Consider the following 22,200-nt stretch of genomic DNA (forward strand, 5'->3'; position numbering starts at 1 on the left):
CTTGTGTGCAGAAAGGAAGCGATACTGAACATTCAATGCCACAACTGTAAGGTTTTCGGAGAAGCACCTGTGGCAGTTTCAGCAGTTTCTATATGGAATGCTCCCCCTTTCTAGGATTACTTGAAAAAATCAAGTCAATTCGAATTACGTAGCTGTAAAACATTGACATGTGTAGTTTTTACAGTTTCAGAATCTTCTGTTTGATTTAAACGGGCAATGGTGCATAAACAGGAAACTTATATCATAAGGGATCACATATTTGCAGGCAACATTAAGACTAAAAGTTACATTAACATACATAAAGTGCTGTAGCACATTATTCAATATGTAAGCCATTACCATGTGACCACCTTAACAACAAGATACTAAGCCTTTTATGCTTTAAAGCATTATTACTTTCATCCTGAAACCAATTTGTCAGTTCTTCACTGAAATTTATATAGAATGGATTAAAATTACTGGTCAACTCATGGCTTCAATTACTTTAAATTTAGTAGGCTGTATCTCAAAAGAATTAGTAACTATTCCTATACAAAAAATTAGCAAATACAAGGATTAAAACAAAACAAAAGAAGAAAGAGAAAAAAAGATCAGAACACTAAATCACCCACAGTGAGAAAAAAAAACGTTTCCTATATAAACATCAGTATACTAGTCTAAAATGTTTAAAAGCAAAATGATTTTAAAATACTAAAGTGTTTTAACCCTTTGGTGTCCAAATACAATAGTTGTAAGATAATTTCAAACTTTTTTTTTTTTCAGATACCAAGAGAAAGATACTCTTAACTAAACAGATGTGTGTCACTGCTGGGAAGCTATAAAAATTCATGCTAGGATTACATACTAGGCATCTACAAAAGCACAAGTTGGTGCCAAGTTTTTATTTCACAACCAAACGTGGCAACTGAAATTATTTTAGACTTTTAAAAACAGTGGTAGAGTTATGACAAACATCTCCCAAAATCTTAACAAGGTGTCTGTACTGGGAAGTATGAAGCTTTCCTTTATGAAGCCATTTTTTTCATATGTAAAAACAGGTACACTACAAATTATGCAGCTCTAATTAGCTCCTAGTTACTTCAAGTTGGAACTGAGTAAATGCTGGCAGAAGAAAGAATTCATTAACCATGGCAGGCAACACTGGCATTACTACAAGCATCACCATCAGGTGGTGATTTATTGCTCTATCTGTATTCCAATTTATATGCTTTAAGAAAGACTTCAAACAGAATATTTCACTTTGAAGTATCTCTTGTAAAATTGATCCACAGTTTCAAATAAATTTTTGCCTGAACAATATAGGCCTATCTGACTTTGCCTGGCATCAACAATCAACAGCATTTTTAAATTCATATCCAATTATGTAACAAGTGATTCCTAAGCACAACTCACAAAAGAAAGGTATCAAAGATTATGGAAACAACAGTTTGATTGCAATACAGCAAAACAGAAAAGACCTCACCTATTAAAATGAAAATAACTATTTCCTAGATCAATAGCAAAAATGAATTCCAAATAAGCACCATTTTAGCACTGCAGCCACTTTAAATCCAAAGAGAATGTAAGAGTTACTTAGCTAGCCAACCTTATGAAAATGAGAACTATCATTGCTGCTGCTGTCATGTTTCTAGAAACAGACCAGGAACTGCAGATAAAGTTGCTTACAATGAGAAAAGCATTATGGAATACTATTAAGGGAAGGTTCAGTGCAAACTCTGACTTGGAAAGATAAACAACCTTGCAATTTATATTCTGCTAAGATGCTTCTAGTAGCAAATAAAATGCTATATCTCTTCAGCATACCAAATGAAAACCAGTTATAGCCTAGAATCAGAAAAAGAAAGCAATCTTCTCTCAAATGTGCCAAACATGGAAGAAAGTTCAAGAGCATGGACAGTAAGAGCTTAAGAATGAAATTAATTTTAAAGTATTTTTGTGTCAAAAGGGAAAAAAAATCAAGAATTACAGAACTAAATGTATTAGATGGATTCATTATTTTCCTGTAATAGGTATGGAGAGGGAGACCATCAAACTAAAAAAATTTAATTCTGTGACAGAACTAACTTGATGTTCTTATTCAGTAAGACAGATGATCTTTTGGATTAAGAAACTACTGAAGTGCATAAAACCACTTTAATTTTGCAAGAGTTTTTTCAACTTAGATTTTTCTTCCACTTGAAAGAAAGTTTATCTACCATGTTTAAGCAACAAGCAACATCGGAAGAAGGAAACAGAAGCTGAAACAGAAGAGCAACATTTCCCCTAATTTCTAGTTGCCAAAGCTCCTTCAGGTTTTGTTAAGCCTCCATGCAATGGGATACATCTTGTAATCTGCAGCACATGACACATTAGAATATTTTTTCTGACTAACCTCAACAAGTTCTGGGCCATGCCACAACTACCTACTGGTCTTTGTCCAGGTTCAAAAGTACTAGCTGAACTATGATCAACTCTACTGAAAAGACACAAACTAGAATAGCAAACAAAATCCAAATCAATACAGCAGAAGTTAGCACTAATGTGCTACAATTAACAATTCTCCCATCACATATCCAACCAAAAGTACCAGCAAATCAAGCACAGAACCTGTGTGCAGATCATCACCAGTGACAACTGAAGTAACAAGCAGAACTAATCAGACCAATTTATTTGGGAATATACTGCATCCTTGTTTCTTCCACTGTATCTAACTTGTGCTCTGGCCATGTTCCACTTTGTAACACTTTGGTTTCTCCACCTGACTTAACCACACCCAGGTTTTCTATGTCAGTAATAGCTTACCTTGCAGAAAAAAAAATAACCTATCTGAAGGGAAGCTGCACAGTGGCCATGAGCACAGTATCACTTCTGGAGGCAGACCACCCACAACAAAAAAATACATTATTGTCAGAAATCTCAGCTTTCCTCACATAAAAGTCTTAGTAACACTTCAGTGTTCTTTATCCTAGCTCTTTTGGGCTGAAGAAAAGCTGAGAAACCAGAGCTAAAAATCACAAAAGCTCAGCACTAATGAATAAGCTCCCCTATCAAGCTGATCCATATCCTGTGAACTTCCTTTATGCTCCAGAAAGGTCATAAAATATTATTGCTTTAATGAAGGATTTAACTATCTTAATAAAAAAATACAATCTCTCATATTCTTCTATTTCTGAATTGATGTTGGTAACTACTGATATTACTCCACTCCCACTAAGAATAATTGACTCTCAAACTGATCAGGAACTTAGTGATAGGAGTTTGCCTCAGCTTCCTGCAATTATTTAGAACAGCTGTAACTGTGAAAACTACCTATTTTCATACAGGTCAACTGTAAGACTGAGCCCTTTTCTTCCACTTTTTTTATTTATCAGAAATGCATGCATCTATGTTCTGCTTCAGTATTTCCAAATCTTTCTCTGAGACTAAACCCAAATTACTGCCTTACTTCACAATCACAACCTCCTACACTTTAAATTCTTCTACAGTGAAGACAATCAAGCGTGAAACCAAACAGGGAAGAAATCAGCAAGCTTTACTTGTAATTATTTTGCAGAAGAATTAAGAGCTTCACCACAGAAATGTACAAACCACTTTGACTTTTCCTTTCCAGAAGAGTTTATGTAAGGCAGGAAAGGAAGAATGAATTCCAATATGTATAGCCTCCATACTGCAGAATTGTCACTAGAAGAATACTACAGTGGCAGCCCTTAAAATGCTTGTTAAATACAGTTAAACAGGAACAGCCACATTCTCCCTCAACTATACTGCACTGTTTAATAATGCAACAACAGTAATTAATCCAGCAGTTTAACTACTATCTGCAGAACAAGCAATCAGGTTTGCAGAAAGAAGCATGCATGAAATGGCAGAGTTTGAAAAGTAACATATTATCAGTATTAAAATACCAATTAACAGATTAAAAGCACTGTTGAAAAAGCACCTAAATCCTATTCCTAGACAAATTACAAGAACCTGAACTCTCAAGATGAGGCTAATAACCCTAAAATGAGGCTAATCACCCTAAGAAAGTAAGATGTTTTTTCTACACTTTTATCTATACAGCAGCAGTACAGCTTCTAAAGGGAAAGGATGACATTGTAATAGCACTTCCCAAGTATGCAAACATCAGAAATGGACAGCAGATCAATACTTAAGAGTGAAGAAAACCACATAGATGTTAAAAACCTTCAAGTATCTGCTAAGATTTTAAGAAAGCCAGAAGAAATCTAGAAACTAACAAGAGAGATCTCTGAATGCTGAGACCCTTCAAGGAAACAGGCCATGGAACTGAGGGGCCAAGAAAACAGGCCCCTCCAAACTGAAAACGAACTGAGAGTTTATATCACAAAGGAATGGCCAATTTCTGCATTATGTTCATGAAATCTACGTATTACTCTTCTTCTATCTCTTCATTAAAGGTGACTGGATTTGAGAAAGTCAAGAAGTGTTAAGAGTACAAATGAGAAGAACAAAAGTTCAGATATCACAGGAAGGGTCATGATTAAAATATGAAAGAGACTTCAAACAGAAACATAGTGCAAGGATTTCACAAAGGGCTAATCCAGCAGCACTAAAAAATTTACACTGAACAGATTTCTGTTAGGGAGGATGGAGGCAGTTCTGAAGAAAAAAAAAAAGCACGTTTTTCTTTTTTTTTTTTATAACACAACGCAGATCGTGACACATGACTTTGTAAAGGAGAATTAATTAAAATTAAGCCACTGTCAGAGAATAGAATGCAATTTTTGTTGAAAAACTGAATACCAGAGATAGGACATTTCTGGCATCACAGAAGAGTTAATTTACACATTCAAATGAATGCAAGACAGCTTTAATGAGGAAGTGGCTGAAGTATGTGCCTAAACTAGATCAACATCATGATATGAATCTGTCATCTGGTAGAAACAGATGTACTGATACGTTTATCCCTGCATGTCAGCCCTAGAGACCAGAGTGAAAGAAACTAGAAAGGAAAGTATCTCTATGATGTCTTGTAGCACCCCATCACATTATACAAACCAATTTTCCCCCAATCCTTATGATTTCTGGCAGGAAAATTAAAAGCCTTCCTATCCTACGATTCAAGCACCTTGATCAACTAAATTCTGAAGCAAGCAAGTACTTGTGTTCAATTGGATGGGTGCACATCCAGCCACATCCTGTCCCAGAAGTTACGCCTCTATCCCAGGATAATACAGTGTTTGAAATTTCTCTCCTAGCTCTGAATCAAGTCACTAAGGAATACACAACTGTTTGAATGACAGTTGCATAAGAATTTTTACTCAGAAATAAGTGTACACAATGCACAAGGGAACTGCATACAAATGGACGTAAAACGGAAGAGGTTCAAATCAGTGTAACAGCTGCATCTGTGTTTTATTTTTTATCCATGTTCCATGTTTATAGCTGACTTTTATATTTATATATATGCTGTGATGCAAACTATGTAATTATATTAAGACCCAGTATTTTAAAAAACAGCGTAAAAGAGCAAAACAAAACATGGCACCAAGAAGGCTTTTCCTCTGCAAAGAACTGTGGACACTTGTTTGTCACCATGATAAATAATACACAATTAAACACACATAAATTGCATAATTATGCTTTTTAGTGAAAATCCAGCAGTTACTATGGATACTTTAAAAGGTACTATCCACATTAAAAAGTCAGTTACACAGCAAACCTTTTCACTCATATGAGGACATTGTGACCACCTGCTTCCCCCTCTTCAAGGGTCCATGAATACCATAGTTAGTGGAGCAACCATTTTTATGGCTGTAGGACAAACTGTGCACAGAATATGCTTCAGCTAAAATGAGAAGGTAAATACCACAAAAAAAATCAAAATATTTTCACTAGGGTACAGTTATTATTTTTTAATATTATTAAAAATTTACACAGGAATAGAGACCCAAATTCTCTCTCATCAATTAGGAAAACAATGCAACATCGTAATGAAATTTAGAGACTGCAACATACTCCATAAAAGCAACATACTAACAAGCCTGAAATAAAGTAAACTGGAACAGCAAGTGAAGCAATTTTATTCAAACTAAAATTCTTACTTTTATCCTTACTGGACTATTGTTCTTTGGCTTCCAATATAACCAAAGGAGGGAATGAAGTAGAAATACGGTAAACACTGATACCAGAAATTATACTAGTCCAAGTTATTTCATATTGAAAGCAGTATTTCAGTAATCGTGCACTAATAAAAAATACATTTATTGCAGTATTACACTGATTACTAGTGCTCATGTAATAATGAAATTGTAACATCCCTGTTTTACTTCCTATAAAAAAACTAGGGATGGTGCAATACTTGATGCATACTATAAATATCAGGAATAAGCAGTATATTTGACTATTTGCAGTCACAAGGGATATTCTCCATATCTTCACATAATTAGATTTTGGTACTGTAACTGTATGAAGAAATAAAAAATGGGGTAAGATCCCCACCAAAAAAGGCCATATTCACCATCAGTACACATCAGCACTTTAGTTCTAGTTACTGCTTAACTCTACATTTAATAAAACTCTTGCTTCGGTCCTGGATAGCCAATTATAATTTTGGTTAATATACATACAAATTAGAACTCCAACAGATGGATGAAGTCCCTCTCCTTTTCTTCTAACTGAAGCCATAAAATAAAGGAGTCAAAAGTTTCAGAGCACATATATTTTCAGCAACATAATCATTAGAGATATGGGGCCAGTTTCCAAACCCAAAGAACCCCAAATTACTCAGCATCAAAATCCCATACACGGGTTTGGCCTAATTTAACATATTAAGCCTGGAAACTTAGATTCTAAGGAAAAAAATCCCCACCCCAGTTAGTCAATGGCTAGCTCACTCAGGTGAGAGGGTCAAGTCCTCATCCTCTAATTGACTAAATGTGGGTTGCTCCACCAGCCTACTGCATTTGCATCCCTAATTTTAACATTTCCTGGATAGGATCTGATATTTAATTACCTAAGGAACTTGTCACAAGTCTACCTTACTGAAACACAGATGGAATTCAAAGTTAGAACACTGAGAATTCAAATTCTTTCCTGCTCACTAAAACTGCTATAAACCTACGCTACTTCTGCTGCAAATAGTTTTGGTCAAAGGCAGATACCACTCTCCAAGACTTACAGAAATGTTTGGCTTATGGTTTGCAAATAGGATGTTTAAAAAGTGAAATTTTAGTTCAGTAAGTTAAAGTTGCAGCCACATCTCCAACCTCAGTTACTCAGCTACTCATTTTGAAAGTCCTCTGGATGTAACACATCCTCTTCTTTACATCAGACTCTTAACTCACTCATTTCACATTGTTTATGCAGTTCCACAATTTCCCTTTTGATTGGTTACTTTGTAAAAATCGCAAGATTACATACTAATTGATGATGATAATTAAGGTTTGCTCAATTCCACAGTAAATTTACATCCAAGTTTATCCTAAGATATCTGAAAGTGAATGCAAAATCAGAATTCATAAATTTGAGACTGATTTCATGAGCCTGTCAATAACTTGAGACAGATGCATAGTTATTTTAGTGTCACCTTTCTATGAAGCAATCTCTTTATATAAAACAATCTGTTCATTACTATTAACTTAAAAGATACTCAAATACTCTATCATACTATTGTAGAGTTAAATTTTATGATAGATTTATCAGGGCAGCATTACAAAAACAGTAAGATGGAAACCAAAGGGTAAAACAAGAATTTGACTACGTGATTCTTATTTCACTTACAACTTAAAAGTTTCATATTCCAGATTAAAATACAGTAAGTAGTTACCAATTAAGATAATAAGACTAGATCTAATTAAAACAAATTGCTAAAGTATTTACATTATTATAAGCCATAGAGCTTATACTCAACATTTCTAGGTGAAAACTGCATCCATTTTGTCCATGCTGTAAGTTTCAAAAGTTTGTGAGATTTTCTGAAACTTTTTGCAGTACATAAACCTTCAAAGAAAAAAGTTAACAGGCAAATACACAATACACTAACAAACAGTATTAAACTAACTGCAAAGAGTGTGTGAGACGCTATTCTGCAATGTTGCTTTTGCATTGTTTTCTGTATTTATTCACCAGTGCAAGGTGTAAATTTGTCATAAAAAATAACTACATGCTACATGAGGTGTACAATTTGGGGACGTCTGACAGAAGCATGATAAATATTTTAAGATATCAGATATAAATGCAATACTAATATAGCACACTGGTATCACTTAGGTAAAAGAAACTTTTATCACTAGACATGCAAACCATCTTGGGCTTCATTACAGTTGAACATGTCTAGCTGTCTTTTAATCAGGTGTTGGCTATTTTGACTTTTCCATCTGACATTAGTATATATATTTACTGGTCTAAGTTAGTTAGCTAAACACACAACAATCAACAACAAGAAAAAATACCTCACTTACTCTATTTGCGCACCATGAGCCACAAGGGCACTTATGGAATCCATACTACCAGACCGTGCTGCTTTATGAATAGGAGTTTCACCAACATAATCCTGTAAAGACAAACTACATTTTGTCAAGCATAATCTTCCCAAAAAAAAAAATCTTGTATTTTTACAATACTCACTCTAATTAAGAAAGCAGATATACAAAAGCAACATTTATTAGGTAGCAAATGCATCAGGTACATTATTATTTTAAAGGTTGCAGTATGCTGTCATGTACATTAGATATTTAACAAGAAATAATGCTAAGGGCATCTAACTCACAAGATAAGCGTTATCCAGTAACTAGGCAATCAGCAGAGTCATAATTCAGCAAAAGGTGTTAAAACCCCCCACAACATATACCACTGTATCAAATTATTCTAACACCTTTATTGCCCAGCCCTTGTGTTTCCCAATACGTAGGGTTGAGGAAACTGCCTTGAATTTAGAAGCAGCATAGCCAAGTTTGTGGGTCTATACTGCTTTCAGATCTCACTGACACATGCAGTACCATATTGCACCATAAATACTCACCAGGTGAGGAGTACACATCTAACTCTACTGTAATAGAAATAAGCCCAGAGTTCACAGGACAGGCCAGATAATCTCCTGAGACATACACACTGACTCATGTCCTATATACTTTTCTATCTTTATTCATTTACAGTCCATTACTGTTAACTGGCAAACACAATCACTTCATCTGTTCATATTAAGTGCAAATATACTGGAAGTAGTGTATTACTTTTCAGGCAAGTCCTCCCTACAAGCTATCTTCACAGGTAACTGAGAGAATCTATAGCAATTTTATAAACACAACTGGAAAGCAGCAGGACAGTTCCATGCATCATCATCTACAGGCTGCAGACAAAATTCAGTACTTGCAATTAATCATAGAATCATAGAATAATTAGGGTTGGAAAGGGCCTTAGGATCATCTAGTTCCAACCCCCCTGCAGTGGGCAGGGACACCTCACACTAAACCATGTCACCCAAAGCTCTGTCCAACCTGACCTTGAATACTGCCAGGGATGGAGCATTCACAACCTCCCTGGGCAACCCATTCCAGTGTCTCACCACCCTAACAGGAAAGAATTTCTTCCTTATATCCAATCTAAACTTCCCCTGTTTAAGTTTGAACCCATTACCCCTTGTCCTATCACTACAGTCCCTAATGAATACTCCCTCCCCAGCATCCTTATAGGCTCCCTTCAGATACTGGAAGGCTGCTATGAGGTCATCAGCTATTAAGAATTTGTAATGAAATAGAGCCTTGAAGTAGCAAGCAAATGTTCAGTTACTGATTTATTAGGCAATTATCACAGTCCTCAACAGTTCCAATAGATAGCAAGAGTTTTTTTTTTCCCCTTCCTTCCTCATCCTCTTTCTTTCTCTGATTTTTGACAGACTTCACTCATCTGCTCCACCAATGTTAACCATGTTACAACTGTCACGTGACTTGTTCTTGCTTCCGTGTTCCTTTTATTAAAATATCAACACTAGCTACTGAAGTAACACACCACCTTTACTGACTCACCAGTCTTCATACACAACAGTGCTCACCATCTAATACTACAGTACCAGTTACACTTTAGCTCAATTTGAAATGTGAATATATTTAGAATATGATCATACTAGTATTTTGATATAGAAGGTAACAAGTGTCTTAAAACTGTCTGCCAAGCTTCTGAGAAATTAAATCACATCTTTTAGACCATGCAAATATAACTTGAAAATGAATTTTGGATTATGTGTTATATACTCTCAATTTTCTATGTGCCAATTTTATTTTATGGCAAAATATTTTTGTAACAAGTTACAAATTCACTGATGGTGAAGCCAGTATAAAAGTGCTTAAGACATATATTCAGCCAAAAAGTGAACCACCTAGCACCCCAGAAAGGAACAGCAGTGGTACCAGACAAAAGTTTATCTGCTTATAAACTAAGGAAGATTGCTGAGGCTGACAAGGAAGTTTGGTGACGGAGAAGTGCAGAAAACTCCATGAAGTCCTTAGTGATTAGAAAAGAACCACAGAACCCCTCTCCCAAAATGGCTTTCTGTAGCTGATGAATAGAAGACTTGTTTTCCAATGACATTTATGTAATTTTTCCTACTTGTAACTTATTCTGAAGTTACAGGAAGACAGAGACATTTAACAGAGGACATATTATTAACTATCACATACGAAAATTAATTTGGCACAAATTTATCCAGGAAAATTTTCTTCATATTCTCCCATAATGGAAGTTGTCTTCGATTCATCATTTTGCTATGGTTCCACACCTTTTGTTAAGAGCACAGAAAAGAAGTGACTTGCCTCTTTTGTTCAGCATTAGTATTTACAACCCCAACCCTAACTTGAGAGGTAATAAATCATTCAATTGAATGCTCAGGGGAACAGGGAAAGTTAGCTCAACTAGCCATGCAGTATGACAAAGATGACAGAAATCTCTACTAGCCCCATAAACCTAGCATGTTGCCTACAATAAAATCTAGAGAGCTGAATTATGAAGCATTGCTGTGAGGAAATGCTAGAAGAGTGAGAAAAGACCTTTGCATTACAAGAATACACTAAGCTTGTAGCAGCTAACAATCCTGTCACCCACAGCCAGAAAAAGTTAGTATGTCAGAAGAGAACATGTCTTCAGAAAGGCTTCTTTCAATCACTGGCCCAGAAAAGCATGTGTTTCTCCTCTAAAGCTAAGGAATTCAGGTAACACTTTGAGAATGTCAAATATTCAAATTCAGATTTTTATAGCTTTGGTTTTAATTACAGCACCTAAGTTTCAGTCATCAGTTAATCTTCTCTTGAAGTTCTCCTGTAGGACCCAATCTATCTGCACTGAAAGTTTATGAAATAGTCTCCTAGCTTTATAAGGAAAACATCCTCTTTGAGCTATGAGGTAGACTGAACGGAAAAAAAAACATGTCCCACTGAAAAATGGCTTTAAAGTTTACTTATTTTTCAATACATTCAAAATTACACATACAGGGAAAAATGAAGTACTCTATGAGCCTCAGAACAATTCTGGTTTGATTCAACAACTGGAACTGATGGCACCAAACAGAAAAAAAGCAATTTAACAGAGGCTTTTCCAAGAAGCTTCTGAGAGCTGTTCAGGCTCTAGATTGTTTGCACATTTTCATGCATAAGACACCTCTTCCCTATCTCTTCTTCAGCTACGTGGAAAAAATACAAGTCACTTTGAGGGGCTCTACAAATTCCTAATTATCTTTTACATACCTCATAATTATTGTAATTGTCCACAGTTCCATATGTGGTTCAGTTTGCTATAATCCCTTCCGTAGCGACATTCCAGGAACTGAAACATCAATAACTTGTACTGGCCTCTCATATCTAGAGCAGAACTTTTCAAGATCCCATTCACCCTTCTGACTTAACACTGCACCAATATCCCAAACTTGTCTCTTAATCCAAAAGTCATGTTGTAAATAAATGAGCAGAAAGGCCAATTAAGCCTTATTAGTTTATCATTCAAGGTAACACAAGTTTGCTTCTGTGCAGATCCAAGTATTTTGTGCATGGTGCTCCTGGAGATATGACAGTAAGAGTCATGAGACATCACAGACATATTTGTTTTTTGAAACTCAATGCCACTGCCAAACACCTTCCTCCTTGCCCTTAGAGGAGCGTAACTATCCTTTTGTGAAGACAAAGGCAGTCTTCTCTCACTTAGGGTCATGACTAGATTACCTTTCACTGTTATTTCATTTTACTGAGCTACCTTCCTGATTCTATTTTCATTTATGTGCTGAGAGTCTTTGCTTTTTTGGATAAATCAGTAACTCTATGTGATTGATTAATCAGCTCACATTTCCTCACTATGCTGCTTAACTTCAAGACATTTCCCCTCCTGATCAAGTATTTTTCCTCAAACTCTCTTGTTATTCCCAGACCTCTTTTAGATATGGTTGTATCTCAAACTCAGTAAAGCCGTTTTTTTATTCCATTTTCCCCTTTCTGTATTTTTGGGATCCACATCTCTGTTGACATTGGGATCTTCCAGTTGAATTTGGTGCATATTTTCCATTGTCTTTAAAATTCCAAACCACTAGATATGATGCAGTTGATTTCACTGATATCTTTACACCCTTTTTGTATATATGCTACTTACCCATAAATGTTTCTTTTTAAAACAAAAAGCCCCACGCACATTTACACTAAAACCTTTCAAGTATGTGTACTGGTTTTTGGCTGGGACAGTTAATTTTCTTCACAGTAGCTGGCATGGTGCTATGCTTTGGATTCATAACCAAAATAATGCTGATAACACACGAATGTTCCAGCTAGGAGTGGGCTGGGAGGTGACACAGCTGCATCTCCTGACCCAAACTGACTAGAAGAATATCCCACACAGTGTGTGTCTCAATGCTCACTAAGAACAGCTGGGGCATCTTTCCAGGGCCATCATTGCTCACGGACAGACCATGCATCAGTCAGCTACTGATGAGCAATTGTGGGATTGTCTGGTTATGGTGCAGGGGCTTTAGTTTTTTGTTTGTTATGGTTTTTAGTAACAACTTTATTTTCTTGATTTTGTTTCCTTTTTTACCTATTAACATGTCTTCATCTCAACCCGGGGGTTTTCCTCACTTTTCCCTTCTGATTCTCCCCCTCAACCCACTGTGGGGAGGGGAAATGAGCAAGTGGCTGTGTGGTGCTTAGGTGTCTACTGCTGTTAAACCACAACACTATGCAAGCACTTCAGAATACTTCTAGCACAGGTATCTAAGACACAGAAGCACTATTTTAACTGACAAGAAATACAAATTAATTCTATTCCTTATGTCAATCAACTGAATTGTAAGTTCTATCCACAGATCATATTTCCAAAAACTGTTTAGATTTATCAGATCCAGCACCCACCCTTTCTGAAGCCAAGTACATGTTGGAGAATACAAAGTATTTTTTGTTATTCTTTGCTATAAATGAATGCTTTGAATTCATTATGCTTTCTCCTTCTGAATTTTGAGTACAGATGAGAATTGATGGAATATTTTTACCTGGATTTAGTCCAAACTTTTTAAAATACAGAACCATAACATACCAAAGAACGAGTGTCTTCTTCCTCCTCATCAAGGATACCAGTATGTTTACAGCTCTTGCTAGCATAGGTAATCTAACCCTCCTAAATCCATCTGCCATCATTGGCACAAGATGGTAACTGGCTGGATGTAAAGTATATTAGCATCACTTGTAAGGATGCAGTATTTCTTATCCCATCTTTAAGTCAAGCCACACAAAACAGAATGGGGGGAAAGGGGCAAATCAACACAGGCAACATACAATAGAAATGTTTTAACAGGCTGAAGCTAGAGGGAAAATATATTTAAATGAAGTAACAGGCTTTTTAACCAAAAAGCACTCATGAGTATTTACTGTTAATATGCACAACAGCACAAAAATCAATCTGTGACAAGGGTAAAACAAAAAAAAAATAAATAACCTCATGGAAAGTAAAAGTAGCAGTATAATTGCTTTGCACTGTTACAGTGAACTAGAGCAGGCAGATAGCCAAATGCAGGCCTTGAGTCAAAAACTATTGGCAGGCACTGCCCACTAAATTAAAAAAAATATATAGTAGGACTGCTGGGTAGAACAGACAGATTGCTGCTTGGCACTTCAGCTTTCTCCTTTGCATTTTTACAGTGATCCTGGAGGTGAGAGAACTGCCCAACTGATCATAAGAGATAAATGGGTTCTAGCCAGCACATAAAGTAATATAAGAGGGCTGGACATCACAGATATAATCAGAGAATTTATTTGGGAAGAAAGGTACAGGTGGGACAAGAAGCTTTCAGCCTAAGTCCTTTATGGCTGCTGCAAGAGAAATGTCTCAGGCAGCTTTCACCAGCACTGAGATACACATTTCCATGTTTTCCTAAACTTCAGGGCAGGCAGCATGTGCTACAATACAGTACCTCAGGGCACATATGAGAAAGCGTGCATGCAAATTCTACTGAGTACCGGAGGTTTACATAAAGACTGAGAGACTTGAGTGGATTCCTTTTCAGAAGCTATCCTTCTCTTTTCCCAGAGGTGATGGGTTAGTCTGTAGCCAATGAACAGGAGTCAGTGTGGAAGAAAAGTTTTACTACTTTAATTATCAAGTATTCCCAGATTTCTCAGCATGTGTTTTGTATCCAGTGTCCATGGAACACTTGTCCTCACACAAGCATTAGCCAGTGACTATGTCTGTCTGAAGTACAGCATCAGTCAGCGAGCTGGAAGGAACAAACAAAATACACATCAGGAAATAGTGCTCTGGAAGCTCAAAAGTGTGGGTGGAAGCCCTAGATTATCACCTGACAGTACTTGGAAGTTAAATAAGGAACCAAGATCATTTATTAAGGACTTCAAATGAAACAAGAATAGAAGAATTTGACTGCAATTCAATAAACAGCTGGAAGGAACCAGGGAAAGCAAAGCATGCACTATGCTTCACATAGCCATGTAAGAAATACTCCAGATGTATCTAAGTTTGCCTAGCTTTCAGTGCTCATTCACGTGAAACCAGTATGATTGACCAGCTGCATCCTAACTAAGAATTTAGACTTTTTTATTTCTACTACTATTTTAATTAACCAGAGCTATCTTCAAACTAAATCTAGAATACCTCTTCTTCTACGTTCAATTAATATTTTGTGCAGGCAAAATAAGCTATCATACTCAAGTGAAACTTGAGCCTATTAACAACATTCAACACTTCCACACAGTCAGCTTGCAATACCATCTACATTAGTGTACTTTGCCTGTCAATACCTAAATCTGCCCTTAGAAGTCTATAGGATACCATCACCACTATCTTTTGAAAATTTGAGAACCTCAGTACTCTTCCTCCTGTGGAGGACCACAGACCTATTAACAGGATTTGGTCGGGTGACAGGCCATCAATTTCTAGATTCCTGAGTCACTGACTAGTCTTGGTGGCTTCTTTTAGCTGGAACCAGTCTCCTACCTATTTTTAATTGCATATTATACTGCCTTCTGTTTTCCTTTACAGTCATCTGCATGGTGCCCTCAGCCCATGGAGAGATCTCTCTGCACTCTTCTCTTCTTTGGGGGCTAGTTGCTACTTTCTTCTTTGCTATAACCTCACTCACTAGATGTGATTCTTTTCCCCCAACATGTTCCAGGACAGTCAGCTTGTTCTTCAACTCCATTTCAACCTCACTGGTCAGTTCTTCTCTTTATCCTCATAGTTGGAAACTTTCATTCTTCTCATTCATTCATTTTCATTCATTCTTCTCTTCTCATTTAGCAGATATTTGTATACCTTTATTCTGTGCATGCCATGTTTCCTCTCTAATCACCGTTTCTTTACATTCTTACCTGGTCTCCAGATGCATTTATAGTTCTTCTATTTTCTCTTCTGAAGATTCTACCACTATGCAGCAATAACTTATTGAATAAGTTACTTTTGTCAGGTATCAAGGAGAAGATGCCATCTATAGCCTCTGCATCCAGTCACTTCATTGTTTCTACAATTCTCCTGGTGTCTCACAGCTGTTCTCAATGCACCAGCCTTCTTTTCTGAAAACTCAACACAAACTTCCCCATTTCTTATTTTTGCATAGCTTAAAAAAACAAAAAGAACCAAACTCTAGAAATACAAATGTTCAAGTCCTTCAGCAGACTTAGTGTAATTCTACTGCATATAATACACAGTCTGGCCATTAGATATTAAAAAAATATGTGAGATTTAACAGACCAGGCATTTTACAGATGCTGTGCTATACTACAGCTTTTAGTAAATGCATATGCTGTAGTATTAATTACTCTCATAGAATACTATAAATAATTTTGCATACTGTTAGAAAGGCACACATTATGCATGCCCAGCATACATAGATTTATTCAGTGCTGCAAAAATTATCTCCAAAAGCATAATAGCTTCAAGCACTTGATTTTGTTACTGCACTAGAGTACAGTTCTTTACAGGAATTTTGCTATATTAATACACTGTCCTCCACCAAATACATCACTATGCATACTTAACTGTAAAAGTAACAGAATTGAAAAAAAAAAAATAAATCCCCAATTCATTCTTTGTTAGTAAAGTACATGTTTCTGACCTATCTGCAGGAAGTTACTAGACAAGTTTCAGAAATAATCTAAAAAGGAAAACAGTTTGAAACCGGATGCACCTTAAAATAAACCATGGCATATCTTACTAGTTAGATGTATGATTATATCATGAAGCCCCACAAAGGTCTCATGGCTCTGTAGGTAATGGTGAATTTTTTAACTCTTAACATATTTAATAATATGCTCCTCACTAGACGTTTTTTCTTTCCCTTAAAGAGGCATTATCAGAGTATTTACTGATGCTGCCAACACCAGAGCATCATACCATGCTGTTCAAGCAACAGTATGATTTCAGCTCCTAAACCAAATGTTCTCCAAACCTTCAGTGGCTTAAAGGACATTCATTAATCCTATCTCTACTGAAATTATAAAAGTCTGTAAATGATAATTAAGTCATTTGACTTTAGCTGATATTAAAAATAATGTATCTGTATGTGAATGTAAGGATCATACACACAGGAAAATGGGACTGAGACACTCCTTCCAAAATTTTATGCACACGTGAAATAAACGTGAATCCATACCTGTTTGTTTATGTTGGCCCCCACTTGAATCAACCAATTCAGACACTGTGGATGTCCTCCAAAAGCAGCAATGTGGGCTGGTGTTTGAGCAAAACGTGTTGTACTGGCATTTACAGAAGCTCCAGCTCTTACTAACTGCATTAGGCACTCCAGCTTTAAAGACACGAGGGAATAAAACCAAAAATGTTACACAGATGTGCTATGACAATCAGCACGTGATAAATAAATATGTAAATCCTAGAAAAGATAACCAGACTATTGAGACTACAGGGATGCAAACCAAGAGAATATGAGCATTAGAATTTTCCCCTTCCTCCTTTTTATTGCTCCCTACTTTGGCCTTAGGCCATAGCAAAGATACACATAATTTTCACTATCAAAACTGAATACCAACATTTATTTTCAGGATGGGGGGAAAGAGGGCATAAATACCTGAGATCTGACTACAGAGCTATTTGGTTCACTACTGTTAAGGAAGGGAGGAAAAAAAACCACCAGTGAAAAAACCCAAACAAAGCACAAAAACTCAAGAAATTTGATCCAGCAAAGCTGCAGACACCATACTAACCAGACATTATTAGATAATGTTTGACAAAACAAGTGTTGTTAGGAGAGACAAAGACTACTCTCAGGAGAGTTTAGAGGAAGGTAAATCAGAAAAACAGAAATGTTTTATATTTCTTTAATGTTTCACTAAAGTGACAGAAGCAGATTACTAAAGACAACTAAACCTGTTAACATTATAATAACTAATATGACAACACTATAAAAGGACTAAATTATATTTCTTATTACTATGGCTGAAATGCTGTTATAAATAAATACATCACTAGGCTGCATGTCTGTGGCAATATCAAAAAAAGAGAAACTTTATTTTAAAAAGCTGCACTATTTTATCAGACTATATTTTTTCATTTTCTTGTCACACTAACAAGAAGTGTCAGATATACAGCTTCTATTTTTAGATGTTCATAACACCACATCTGTAGAAGCTAAGCAAGCCACAGCCATGATGACCTCAACTTCCAAAAAAAAAAAAAAAGAAAACCCACCACACAAAAAACAAAAAAACCCAAAAAAATCCACAAACAAAACAAAAAAAAACCACACACCAAAAAAATCCACCACATGCACACATAAAAAAAAAGGCTCCCTTCCTGTCACACAGTAACACTGTCTTCTTGTTGATAGGAAAAGGAATGCACTATGCTAAAATAAACAGTTTAGTCTAGGCTTCTATTTATTGTGGTTAGATAACAAACACCACTGCACACACGGGACAGCAAAACAAAAAAACCTTCACACCAACTTGGGGCACTGGTTCACATAAAAATCCAAGGGTCAGTCTCTCACAGATAAAGAAAATGTTTGTTAGCTACACCACGGTCTGTTCATACAGAAGGAAAAAAAAAAAAGGCACCAGAATCATCTGGCAAGCTGGTAGTTTGGTTCAGAGACAAACACCAAGATTCTAATGTTCTTCTCTACTACTGTATGTCAGTCTCTTTTTTAAACCTGTAAATTCCTGATCTTCATGAACTGCATATACAAAACTACCAGCCACTGTAGTGAAGTATTTTGTATTAGTTTTGCAAACATATTGTGAACTTCAACTGCTTTCTCCCCCCTTATATGTCAAACAAACACAGATGAACCCACCCTTTAGGATACACAGAAGTACTTTTCTGGATTGCAATGGACTAGACACAGATGTACCACTAACGCCCTAATTACATGAAGTAAACATGTAAGGGTGAGCGTAACTGATATACTGCAGTATTGATGAATCTAGCTCCATAAACCTCAGCATTACCAATGACAAAGTACCTTCTCAAAAGCAAACAAGCACTTATATTGAAAAAAAAAAAATATCTTTTTACATCAAAACTTGTGTAAACAAATTTGTAATTCTAATGCTAGACTACCCAAATACCTTTTGTGTTTGCTAACCTTAGACTTTCCTCCGTGTTCACATGCTAGCACCCCTAACACGGCTGCTAACCCTTAATAATTGTAACACTGTAATTATTAATAAGCAATGTGATGGAAAATAACCCCAGCTACACCAAAAGGTTCCTCTAGTATAACTGTAAACAAAAATAAATTTCAGCCAGTTTTAAAACAATGGACTTCTAACAGAATTAATCTGAAAACACTTTTAGACAAGCATTACAACTTCAGAAAATATTATTATTTCCTGCACAGAAACCAGGCTGAAAGAATTTCCATAATCAGACAAGCATTATAGCCCATCAACTGAGAAGGGAAACACACTGGAACTGGTTCACCAGGGGCACCTTGCAACAAAAATGCTTAAATCCACTTTGTAACATGGTTGCACATCATTATTATCTACACAACTTCATGTTTAAATTGTTTTCTCTTGTGTGCTTTATTTTTTTCATAATCTCTTACAGGGTTTTAACAGTGAATATAATGTTTCCTCCCATTAAAAGCTTAAGTATGGGTCTTCCGTATCACAGCTGTCATAAAAACCTGCTTCTTCCAACATTGTGGAAGAGCAAGGTAAATTGCTGCAGATGGGAAAAGTCAACATAAAAAGAACAATACTGCACATGATTGACTATGCTCGAGATTACGACACAGAAGTCTGCTTTCATTAGCCTTTTAGCAGACATTTTCCAGTGTTTTGTTATACCTCAAGCAGACGTTAAACTTACTTAATGAAGAAGAAAGACAGACCTCCACACAGGCCATAATGCTGGCAAAACACCAAGGAAGAGACAGGCACTTTTATCTGTTATTACTTTTGTTCCAAAAGAAACAGAATGTACTTACTCCTATTTTGTTTCCTACAATGTAAACAGTCAAATGGCAAAAATAAAAGGTAGGAGAAGAGTAAGAGCAAATAGATGCTGTCTGAGAGAATTAAAATACACATTCAAGTGGTTGAAATGAGGTTAAATTAATGCAAGACACAGTGAATTAACAGCAACCTTGATTTTTATACAAGCCCTTCATTTCCTATATCTCTAGCAGATTTTTAGATTGCTAACAATTTTATATTCTGACCCATGTTCTCAGAAATCTACAGGATGCCAGGGTAATTTAGGGCACTATATAATTAACTCTAATTGGAATATGGTAACTCTAATGAGAATTAATTGACATCTCAAGATATGAGCACTTCTCTGCAGTCAGGGAATGTCCTGAAAATGCAAACACTGCCACAGATACTCAACACATGTTAATATGGACTTGCTACTTATGTCTAAAAGGAAGTCCATGCTGTCATTAAAACTCCGGATAAACATCCAGAAATAGCTGGCTATAGTATCTATTGCTTTTAATTGACTCTATTGGTATTTTATTTATTAGTTGCAAGCTGTAAAACTATGTTCAGTAGCTGCTACCGAACATTTCCAAAACCAATGTTTTAAAACTCTAATACTCTGGGAAACAGAACTCTCCAATTGAAGTTTTGATGAACCTGAATTGGGGGAGAGGGCTGGAAGAGATGAAGAGGAACAAAAGACATACAAACGTCTTATGCAAATGTCCACTAAGCGCAGCTATTGTTTCAGTGCTGGCAATCCCCTATTAACTGGTGAAAGGCAAAAAGTACAGCTGTGCCACAGAAAGTCAGTCGAATTTGGGGTCCAATTACACTGCTGTAACTCTTTCAATTGTATTGTATAGTCTCTGGCTCAGAGGAATGAGCACTACCTAACAAGATTATAAAACCTGCAGATAACTTCCGCAGACTGTAATTGCCCACACCTTGTCACAAGGCTTTTAGGATAAGGTACATGTATACAAAGTTGTATAAAAACCATGTGCAGCCTATGTCATCTTTGCAAGTCTTATTTCACTTGCCATATTTCTCCCAGGCATCAAATTTTGCTCACCCCCAAGGATGGCTGTGGCAAACAAACACACTACCTTGAAGACTTATTACTTTTGTCATCTGTTTCTTCAGGAGTCTCTCGAAAGGAAACTTGAACATATACAGAAACCTCACACAATCTACAGTGATTAACAGAAAGCTGAAGATGCTTAAAGGAAAAACAGAAAACAAACCACACACACCTCCAACACAAAAGCACAACTGCTATAAGCTCATACTGAAGAGATTCTTGTGGGATGGAAAAATAAAACAGAAGACTGTAACACCAAATCAGTACCTTCATATTTTCTATGCATGTACTTCACAATAAAATTTAAAGCACTCTTTTTTCCCCGAAGTGTATATTAGCTTCTTTCTGAACAGGTTGTTTTAGGTCTTGGCTTTTGTGGGTTTGGGGCTTTTTGTCTGTTTTGTGGTGTGTTTTGGTGTTTTTTTGTTTTGTTTGGGTTTTTTGTTTTGTTTTTAAGACTGAAGGGCTAGTTAGCTATGTCTCCAAAATGTTTCTTAAACAAGCACTTCAGATAAGATCATGTAACATACGGAAACCATGTCTTAATGTACTTTAATAAACCGTAACGACTGCCTGAATACATTCATTTTCCTCCTCCAGCACACAAACAATAAAGAAGTACAAATACATTAGAAATGGGAAGAACAACAAGAACAAAAGCCCCTCGAAATCCAACGCCGGACAAACTGATGAAGAAGAAAACCAAACCCCAGCCCTCTATGGTGAAATTCTGCTGAGGCTGTAACAACACATTAGAAACATGAAGGGTCTACATAAAATCAGAGAATTAAGATACCACTTATCTTAAGAACTGCAAGATAATGTAGCTACTTCTTATATTTTGATCTTTTCTGCACTGCAACCATGCCAATTAATGCAGCAACCCCGTACGCATCTGCGTGCGGATCAACCACCGTTTGTTTTTCATACTGAAGGCAACAGAGTAGCGCTTGACAAGCACACCCATCTTCTCCCCAAACTCCCAGCCAGCCGGTAGTCATAACACAGACACCACAACAAAACACTCTCCAGGTGCGGAGCCCGAGGACCATTAAGGGCAGCGGCTGGGCTCTGCGGACAAAGCACGCAGCAGGAGGGGGTGGGTGGTGCGAAAGCGCAGCCGGACGCTTACCGGCCTCCCCGGAGCTCCCCGGCCGCGGCTAGAGGGGAGCCCCCAGCCCCTGCTCCTCCCCTTTGGCGGCCGTCGCTCGGGCGCCCGTCTGAGAGACCCAGAGGCGCCTCCATCGGCCAGCCTGA

The 22,200-nt window shown here is 36.7% G+C and overlaps 1 protein-coding gene across 1 annotated transcript in view; it reads right to left on the bottom strand.

Moving 5' to 3' along the window:
• ANKRD10 (ankyrin repeat domain 10) overlaps positions 1–22,200 on the bottom strand; it is a 37,806-nt gene that overhangs the window by 14,903 nt on the left and 703 nt on the right. Inside the window, exons 2-3 of the mRNA XM_005145919.2 lie at positions 17,066–17,218; positions 8,403–8,494 (exon numbers count right to left, since the gene is read on the bottom strand). Coding sequence (XP_005145976.1) covers positions 8,403–8,494; positions 17,066–17,218 — 245 coding nt within the window. The remainder of the gene's footprint in view (positions 1–8,402; positions 8,495–17,065; positions 17,219–22,200) is intronic.

The sequence above is a fragment of the Melopsittacus undulatus genome, chromosome 2, assembly GCF_012275295.1.
Source record: "Melopsittacus undulatus isolate bMelUnd1 chromosome 2, bMelUnd1.mat.Z, whole genome shotgun sequence".
In the NCBI taxonomy this organism is placed as follows: Eukaryota; Metazoa; Chordata; class Aves; order Psittaciformes; family Psittaculidae; genus Melopsittacus; species Melopsittacus undulatus.